This window comes from Phaseolus vulgaris, chromosome 1, assembly GCF_051622355.1.
Source record: "Phaseolus vulgaris cultivar YP4 chromosome 1, ASM5162235v1, whole genome shotgun sequence".
NCBI classification, from domain to species: Eukaryota; Viridiplantae; Streptophyta; class Magnoliopsida; order Fabales; family Fabaceae; genus Phaseolus; species Phaseolus vulgaris.
In genome coordinates this window covers 40,937,649-40,947,349 of record NC_143498.1, presented here as the reverse complement: position 1 = coordinate 40,947,349, position 9,701 = coordinate 40,937,649, and the positions used below count along the sequence as shown (strand labels likewise).

General features: G+C 36.1%; 2 protein-coding genes across 3 annotated transcripts; one reads left to right on the top strand and one right to left on the bottom strand.

The window, feature by feature from the left end:
- Nucleotides 1–3,355: 3,355 nt before the first annotated feature.
- LOC137814060 (putative disease resistance protein RGA1) lies at nt 3,356–8,468 on the bottom strand. 2 transcript variants are annotated; one of them, XM_068616595.2, is made up of 2 exons: nt 5,767–8,468; nt 3,356–3,841 (listed from the first exon to the last, which is right to left on the bottom strand). In XM_068616595.2, exon 1 carries the CDS (start codon nt 8,426–8,428, stop codon nt 5,780–5,782), a length of 2,649 nt encoding a protein of 882 aa, XP_068472696.1. In that variant the 5' UTR covers nt 8,429–8,468; the 3' UTR covers nt 3,356–3,841; nt 5,767–5,779. The 2 variants fall into 2 exon arrangements, with proteins under 2 accessions (XP_068472696.1, XP_068472695.1); XM_068616594.2 differs by lacking the exon at nt 3,356–3,841 and adding an exon at nt 4,793–5,226.
- A 293-nt stretch (nt 8,469–8,761) lies between these two features.
- Nucleotides 8,762–9,364, top strand: LOC137815994 (uncharacterized). Its single transcript, XM_068619101.1, has one exon. It carries the CDS (start codon nt 8,762–8,764, stop codon nt 9,362–9,364), a length of 603 nt encoding a protein of 200 aa, XP_068475202.1.
- The last annotated feature ends 337 nt before the right edge of the window (nt 9,365–9,701 follow it).

The following is a 9,701-nucleotide window of genomic DNA, read 5'->3' as shown; positions in this document are numbered from 1 at the left end:
ATTGATAACGTCCCCATCAGATAAAGGGTCTGAACTCATACCATCTCTTGCGTGAGAGGAAGCCCCTACCTGCGATAGCCTTGAGATAAGTCTCACGGACTGCCTCGGGTAAGAGACGGAATCCCTCAATTCGAAGAGGCCTTTTGACTTCCGTCGTCGTGGTGGAGTGATTGATCTACTTCCCGCAATTGCTTCCTCCTCTCCTACCATTTGCGCCATCATCACATCAGGTGTAACTCCCTCCTGAGATCCGCCTTCCTCACTACCTTCTTGACGAACAATCGCCGACGTCATTGGTACCAGACCTTGCATTGCTGCTGGGTTACCTATGTCATTAACCTCGTCCTCCTCAGACGCTCCCTCCTCCTTGCCTCCGCTTATACTTCCACACAGTGCATTTACGTTTAGTTCCTCTCTTCGTCGCTCCGCTTGCGTAGTCCCTAGCCCAGGAGCACCCACTTCGGTTTGGGCTGGGAATGGTACCCGACCCGCGTGGGCCTCCAACTCCCTATCTTAGATCGGGCTCATGACGGGTTCCTGCAAAGTACTAAAGCATTCGATATCCATTACAGCTTTAGCCAGCTCAACATGTGCAACGACATTATTATGTGAAAAAGTGCAAACTTGGCCAGGGTTAAAATCTAGGTCAACACCTAGAGCCACCTTCTGACCTATTATTTCTTCATTCATGAAAGGATTGAGAACTCTCCTCTGATAAATTTTACTTTTTTAGGGTGATTCCACAAATAGCTTTTTTTGTCTTATGTGAACTCTGCACGCCATTCTCCACTGTCTCTCCACCCTCCTCCTCCCCTACTAATCGGAAAATCTCCCTGAACCCCGATTTTCCCCTTCCTCACAGCTTTTCGTAGATAGGATTGTTTCTTTTACGTAAGTTTCCGTGGAGGACACGCTGTCGGATGAATCAAGGTCGCAGTGATTATCCATGTGTAAGCCTCCATAGTTTACAGGAGCCTCTTCCTCAGTGAGAATACTGCACGTATGATTATTAATCTGCGTGCTCTTCACCGTCCTGGTGTTGCAACTCAATCTAGACCGAACTTGTAACCTAGCATATTCCAGGTTCTCCCATAACAGTGTGGATGTGTCGACAGATACCAACGTGGTCGATTCTCCTAACACTTTTGCAAAGCATTCCTTGTTCCAGAAAGATAATGGTAAACCATAGCATCTCACCCATACTATTTTATGGTCTGCCACACTAGAGACCGACCAAGGCTTGATGCTTGTGAAGAAATTATCGAACCATTCTCTATTAAGCTTGATGATATCCCCCATATTCTCACCCTCTCTTGGGTTCAGAAGAGCTAAGCTGTCTCCCAAAAATCTCACTCTGATCCTGTGCAGACCTCCTTTTACAAATTCCTACCCCAGCTGATCGAAATCCATACCATCCTTGAAGTACCCTTAACACTTTTTTCCATCGAAGGCAGAAGATGCAATTGTGTTTTTATTACTAGCCCCTTTCATTTGTCTTGTTGCACTTCATCTTTGACAACTTCTACAAAAGACTTTTTCCCTTTCTTCTCCACCCATATCTCCTTGCGCTGCCCTTTGTCCTTTTACCTTTCCATGTAGGGAAACCTTGAGGCCCTCCTTTCCTCCTTAGCAGTTCCCAGCTTATTCCTTCGGTACTTTGGGATGTTCACATGGAGTTTCATGTTTTCGATATATATATATTATCCAACTCCTTCTCTAGGCGCTCCGCGTTTCTCACCTCAAATAATCTCACAAACCCAAATCTTCTCCCCCACCTGTTAAGTCTACGTGATATGAAGACTTCTTTCACCCTAGCCTATCGTTGAAAGACCTTAACCATGTCCACTTCACCATAACCGTGAGGGAAGTTCGAGAAGAAGAAAGTGGTGTAGTCATTTGAGTACCCATAGTCACCCCTTCTACTGGAGCGTTCTTTGCTTCCCATCCGCTTCGGTTTCACTCTCTTTGTTGATGATGATGGGTTTTTTTTGGGATGATTATGTGTCTGAACTTTCTTTTCACATGAAATTGCATTGGATCATATGTTTTATTATGCATATTTTATTACTCACTCTTTTGTGTGTGAAAATACATTTCAGTTTTTATCTGCCAAAGACAATTTAATTTAGAAGCTCCATCACAATTGTGTATTACTGAAATATTTGTTTACTTTTTTGTAGTTGTAGTTTTAGTGGGATTTATCCACCAAAACAAAAATCTGTAGGAGAGTTAAATTTGTGGGAGTTTTTCTATTTAAAACGTGGTACGGAACTTCACACTTGAGTTTCTTATAAGTTATAAATTGTTCTTAAAAATAGTGAATTCTGATGAAACAAACCTTACTTCTCCAGTTTGAGTGTTAGCAATCACTTTTCTAACTCCAATTCGAATAATTTATTTATTTTTATTAATTTGGGGTATTATGTTTGCAATAATTTTTTTCTATTTACAATAAGAAGAACATAAATCTTTTTATTCCAAATACATGATTATATATAATTGTTATCAAAATGCAATTTAAAAAAATTGTAACAATACTACATTATGAAACAAAAATAAAGTTGTAACACTGTCAGCTTTTAAAATTTCACTATGTTATAATGGTCTGGATTATATTTTATATTAAATTATTTAGTAGAAACATTACTTTCATTATTATTATTATTATTATTATATTTATTTAAATTTTTTAATTCAATTGTCAATCAACATAACATTTTCCTTAAAATATAAAAACAAAACTTTAAATTCACATTTTAAAAAATAATAACATATTTTATAACAATTCTTTTTCGTTTTATATGTTGGTCAAAAGAATGTTTAAATAGTTATTATGATAAATATCACTTACTATCCCTTCCGAATATAATTATCTTATAGGATATATATGTTAGCAAATGATAGGTTGTGCCTTCATGACTTTGTTCTTGAGAAAATGAGGTGAAAAAGTGACGGTGATATATCAAAGTGACAATGATTAATAAGAAAACAAACAAATAATTGGTTGCTTCAAGTTGGAAAAATAGGGATTAGGTTTCATCTCTCTCACACTTATGTATGTTTATTAGCATGTTAACATTATGCTCTTCAATTGAAATAGATGTCCATATAAAATTCATTTATATTGATTCCTCACATATAAAATTATTAAGAATGTTTCCTAAATATCGATTCCTTGCATATTTATGAAAACAACTTAAAATCAAGCTTAAACGTTAATAGTAATTAACATTTCAAGTCTATTTCTAGCATTCAAATATGTTAAGTATTGTTATTTAGGTAAGAACCCTAAAAATACTTTCCAGTCAGATTTAAGATTCTAGATCAAGAATTCAAAACAAAACAACAATACCAATAATCAATCAAGAACAGAATATCATATCATATTTAAATATCACCTCAATACATAAGAGTTCGAACAGATTACTCCCAATCCCAAAGGATAGAATTAGCCACACATCTTATAGCACCTTTTATTCTCCCAATTGGGTTACAAGTCACTCAATGGTGTTTTCCTCTCAATTTGGCACACTAGGTTTGAGCCTCTAGTTCCCTATTTAACCTAATTTGCTAGGGTTAGGTGACTTTCTGCGTCGCGTTGATGGACTTATTTTTAAAAACATAAAAGTGGCCCAATTTGTCTAATGCATTCTCGCTCAAGCGAGAAAGGCGTCGATTTTCGACAACGTCACTGGAGCATGCTCGCTCAAGCAAGAATCGAGATTCCCTGTTGCAAAGTTGGTTTTTTGGCGCTTTTACGAGTTCTGAGACCTTCCAACTTTCTCTTTTTAGCTTATATCATTCCTCTTTAGCCTAATCATCTTCATTCTTCTCTAGAAACCTGAAACTAACACCAAATTTGGGAATAAAATGTTCTTATTCAAATAAAGATCATAAAATATGTAAAAATGTATAATTTCATAAATTAGAGATTATTTTATATGTAAATTAGCAATTAATATTCATAAGTGTCTATCTTTTAATATGAAATATTACTGAAATTAGACACTTTTTAGTATCTCACTAATACTCGACCTGACATAACATTTTTTTACAACAACTTTCTCAATTTCTTGCTAAGCGTACAATTGCTCACCATATACTACAGTGATTAAAATTCTCAGATATATTAAAGGAGTTTCAAGTCTTGGTTTATTTTTCTCTTCCAACACTTCTGCTCATCTAAAAGCATTTTGTGATAGTGATTGGGGCCTCTACAGTGATTCAAGACAATCAATGACGTTTTAGTGTGTATCTTGAGAATTCTCTCATATCCAAGAAATCAAGAAGCAAGGAACAATATCAAAGAGTTATTGTGAAGCTGAATACATGGCAATGACTACTGTTACATGTGAAATTCTATGGCTAACTTATCTTCTTCAAGATTTCAAAGTTCCTTTTGAGCAATCATCTCTTTTATACTGTGACAATGACTCAGCAAAATATATTGCAGCAAATTCAGTGTTTCACGAGCGTACGAAACACATAGAAATAGATTATCATGTTTTTAAGGAAAAAATTAAAGAAGGGTCTCATTCATTTGCTTCCCATTTCTACCACAAAGCAACTGGTTGACATTTACCTATACTTTCATGAATGTTTATTATTTTAGTTCAAAAGAAAAATATTTGGAGTAACAAAGTAGCATCACTTTATTTTACCAAAAATGTTAGTGCTATAACATCATTACGTAGTTTGCCATTCTAATTATATTGTTCCTACAAACTACATCAGTACTTTGTAAGACTCTAACTATCATAAAACGAAAAAGAAAAGTAATATAAAAAAAATGAAACCAAACCAAAACTCATTATGGTAGAGCAAATTTATCTCTTAAAAATTCTGAATTAACAAATCTACGAACATTAATTTACCAAATGAAACTTGAGATCTAAGAACCATAATCAACAAGCTTATCGGCAGAGTAATTATCCTCCCTATATATATATATGAGTAAAGTCTAAAACTGTTCTTCATTCAATTAAGCCATGTGTTGCTAAGAAATCAAATTACTATGAAAAAATTGGATGATCAGTTGAAAGTCACATTCATTCATAACTTAGCCCATCCCTTAGAGATATCAAGGAGAGCCCCATAGCTTCAGCATATAAGACACAATGGGTACCGATAAAAGAGGAGAAGCAACCAACAGCCGAAGCTCTGCCCTCTCTAAGTTTCCGCCACAACCTAAAGTCCTTATGTGCTGAATCATGAATGGGAACATTTCTACAAATATTCAAAACGGTTAAAGGAAAATCATCAAATATGTGCTGAATCATGAATAGGAACATTTCTATAAATATTCAAATCAGTTAAAGGAAAACCATCATACTCCTTATGTGCTGAAAGAATGGGAGCATTTATATAAATATTCAAAACAAGTTAGAGGAATTGTTAAAAAGAACAGATATAAATCTTGAAAATATTATTACTCTTGATACAGCCTTTTCTCTCCTCGTAACATATACTATCTCTCCCCTAATTGATTAAACAGTCATTTGTAAAACCTTTAAAAAAATATATCAGTACCCAAATAATGCTGCTTAGTACTTAATATGTGAACCAAGTAAATCAAATAATGAATTAAACATATAGGTTCAATGCAAAAAAAAAAGTGGTCTATCTGAATTCTCTGCTCAATTCAAACAAATAATGCAAGTTCAGACATTGCTAGAAGATTAAAAAGTCCTCAAGAACAACAACAACATAGATGATGTAAACCCAAAACATAGAAAAACCAGTTTTTATGAGTCTTTTAAAGCTTACCTCTACTTTTCCCTTACTCCAACTCTTCTATCCTTTCTTCCACTTGTTCTGGTTCATCAATGGTTAAGTGTTGCCACGATTCAAGATTACCGTCAATTTCCAATCGTTCAAGGGTGGGGAGGTGATGGATGTCTTCATGGAGAGACAACATATTAGGACAGCTTATGACACGCAGTGTTTTCAGACAAGTCATAGCCGATAGCCATTGAGGAAGCCCCACAAGATTGTTGCAGCTTGAAATTAACAAGTACTGTAATGTATCCGTGGAACCTTGAATCCAGTGAGGCAAGGTCAATAACTGGGGCAATGAAATGAAATTTACAATCTTCAACCTCAAGTTGGAATTTTGGTTATGCTCATTTGACAACTCCAACACATCACAGTTATCAACTAACAAAGTCTCTAATTTAGGAAAATATTCAATATCAAGTGGCAAGGACTTTAGACTCTGGCAACTAGTAATACACAATACTTTAAGAGTAAGGAGTTTAATCCCTCCAAACAAAGATTCCACATTGTTGCAAAATTCGATTCTGAGAGTCTGAAGAGAACTCAAGTTTGCAATCTCATCCTCTGGCAAAACACGTTGCTTTGTGGTTATCTCCAAATGTTGAAGACTGATCATTTTTCTTAAACCTTTAGGCAGTGCTACAAGCTCTGTACATCTACTAAGTATCAAAACTTCCAACTTTAGCAGGTTGCAAAGAGAATCAGGAAGTCTCTTTAGGCTTTTATTATTTTCAAGACTGAGATATCTTAAATGTTTCAGCTTGCCAATGTAAGGAGGCAAAACTTTATACATAGAATCACTTAAATCTAAAAATCGCAAATAATTGCATCGTGACACGAATTTAAGCAAAAAAGCTTCACTGTTGGCTCCTACTCCTGGGGTAGGAAATAGTATGGTTCTTGCACCAACAAATTTTTGGATTGGAAAATTTTCAATTCCAACATTTTCAGGAAAAGATAGATGCTGGACATACCTGTGTTCGGGTGTAAATACAAAGGGGTATCTTACAATTATAGAGTCCTTTCCCAAATAGCGTGCATTATCATGCACCAAGTCATGTATTTTAAAAGCAAAACCAATGCCGTAGTCAACAACATCCTGCAGAAAAGATCTTGAAAATAGTTCACTGATATATTGATTTGCATCGTGTTTCAATATTTGATTTCTATTTGGTGATGGAAGGAGACCAAGTGCTCCCCAAAGCGATGTAACATCAAAACTCTCAAATGCATAGCCACATGGGTAAAGGTTGAACAAAGCAAAGCATTTCCTCAAATTGGATGGCATTTGATCAAAACTTAATTTAAGTGGAGGGAACATAGCATTGCCAACTTTTATTGAACTCCAATTTTTGTTGTCTCTCACAAATTCCCATTCCTCTTTTTTATCTTTCAAATATAGTAAACCTCCTAATGTTCTCACTGCCAAAGGCACCCCTTTGCACTTTTTCACAATTTCTCTCCCAATATCTATTAAATATGGATACCTTTTCTCTACTCCTTCTTTAAATGCCCATTTGACAAACAGAGACAATGAATCCTCCTCGGAAAGGCCTTCTAAAATGTAAGAGGGAACCGTGCCCATCATGGAAGCTGTTGCGTGATTGCGTGTAGTTACCAAAATTTTACTTCCCGCAGCACCTACTTGCATTAAATTCCTCAACTCAACCCATTTAACAAGATCTTCATTCCACACGTCATCTAATACTAGTAAGAATTTTTGACTGACAAGTTTGTTTCTTAATTGACTTTGAAGTTGCTCCACATCTAATTTGTCTAAATTTTGTTGGTGGGCAGAAGCATTATTAGAGTTGATAATTTTAATGATCTCTTGCTTAATTTCAAAATCAATAGAAACACAAACCCACATCTTCAATGGGAACAACTCATTTATCCTCCTATCATTGAACACAATTTTTGCTAGAGTGGTCTTTCCCAGGCCTCCCATCCCCACAATGGGGATAATAGACAGACTTTTGTCATTATTTTTCGGGTTCTGTTGCACCAAAAGCTGTATAATATTTTCTTTATCTTGATTCCTTCCTATGACATCCGAATCAATAACGTAGGAGTATGTCATATCCCTCCTATGTACAGAACGTCTATCAACATCAATTGTTTCAAGACCAAACTTATGTCTGTCTGCTGCAACCTTGTCTAATCTCTTCTTGATTTTTTGGATCTGTTGAGCCATTCTATAATGAAAAACAAGTGGATTAGAACTTGAGAAGAAGTGTGCTACCTTGATTGTGGTGCTGCCATGAGCTTGGACAACTTCTTTTCGTAATGTTTCGCACTCAAATTCATCCAACATATTTTCAGCATCAGAGAAGACATGTTTGATCTGCCTCAGCCATTCCCGCATCTCATAATTCTCCTGCTGCTTCTCCTCAGCGTCTAACAGCACCGCCTTGACTAATGAAAGAGTTTGTGAAACCTCTCGCAGATGGTGGTATAACCTCAGCACCTGTGAAGTTTCTTCATATGTCCAAGAAGAAAGCTTTGCTATGAGTGATTCTGCGATGCTGAAGAGGAATAATTCAGCCATGGTTATCAGGAAATTGCAACGGTGGAAGAGATTTTCTGAACAACCAGTGTTTGAAATTTTGGAAGAAGTTAAGTCGATGGAAACTGTTATTGACTTTTGAGGCATTAAACGGGTTACATTATTGACTATAGTGGAGGAAAGATATTTTGCAGTGTTATTGTCTTACACCAAACAATAATAATGTTAGCATTAAACTCAAAGTCTTTATCATATTTATTTGAAAATTTGAATGGTGAATTATTATTAGTTTTAATTCTTGTTTTGAATGTCATTTATACTATGGTTTTAAATGTAATTTATAGTATAGATTTCATTAGTAGATAGAGGTTAGAATTTGAGAAGTCTATTGTAAGACTATTTAGAGAGATTGTATTCTCATTTGAAAAGTAGCAGGGAAATAAAAGTTCTATTCTCGGTTCACAAATTGGTATCAGAGCTATGACTAGTATAACCAATAATATGTCCATGCCTCAACTAACAGAGATGGTCAATTATGAAAATTGGAGCATCCAAATGAAAGTCCTTCTTGGATCTACATATTCTTGGGAGGTGGTTCAAGAAGGTTTTGAAGAACCAAAAAATACCACTGGTTACTCGGCAGCTCAAAACAAAGTGTTGAAAGAGACACGATCGAAAGATAAGACAACTTTGTACATGTTGTATCAAGCTGTTGAAGAGGCAATTTTTGAGAAGACTGTTGGTGCATCAACTTCAAAGGAAGCATGGGACATCTTGGAAAAGGTGCTCAAGGGTGCAATCCGAGTTAAACAAATGCATCTTCAAACTCTACGAGGTGAGTTGGAGGCCATGAAGATGAAGGAGTTAGAATATGTATCTAGTTACATCACTCGTGTGCAAACAGTAGCCAATCAACTTAAACGCAATGGAGAAACTCTCACGCATGCAAGGGTCGTGGAGGAAATTCTTCGGTCATTGACATATGACTTTGAAAATGTTGTAAGTGCAATTGAGGAGTCAAGAACCTTGGAAGAGATGAACATTGATGATCTCTCGGGTTCTCTTGAAGCACATGAACAATGAAAGAAGAAAAAGAAGCAAGAAGTATTGGAGGAAGCCTTACAAGCAAAGATAACCATTAAGGAAGACAAGGTGATGTACGCACAACATAACCGAGGAAGAGGACATGGACGCAAAGGTCGTGGTTATGGAAACAACAATGAAGAAATGGGACAAATGAACCAACAAAACTGGGGTGGACGAGGTCGTAATCGTGGTGGTCGTTCACATCGTTCAAATGTTGAATGTTACAATTGCGGCAAATATGGACATTATGCAAAGGAGTGCTATGCCAAGAAAAGAGTGGAAGAAAGTGCAAATTTAGTGGAGGAAGATGAGACAAAAGAGGAAGGAATTCTCA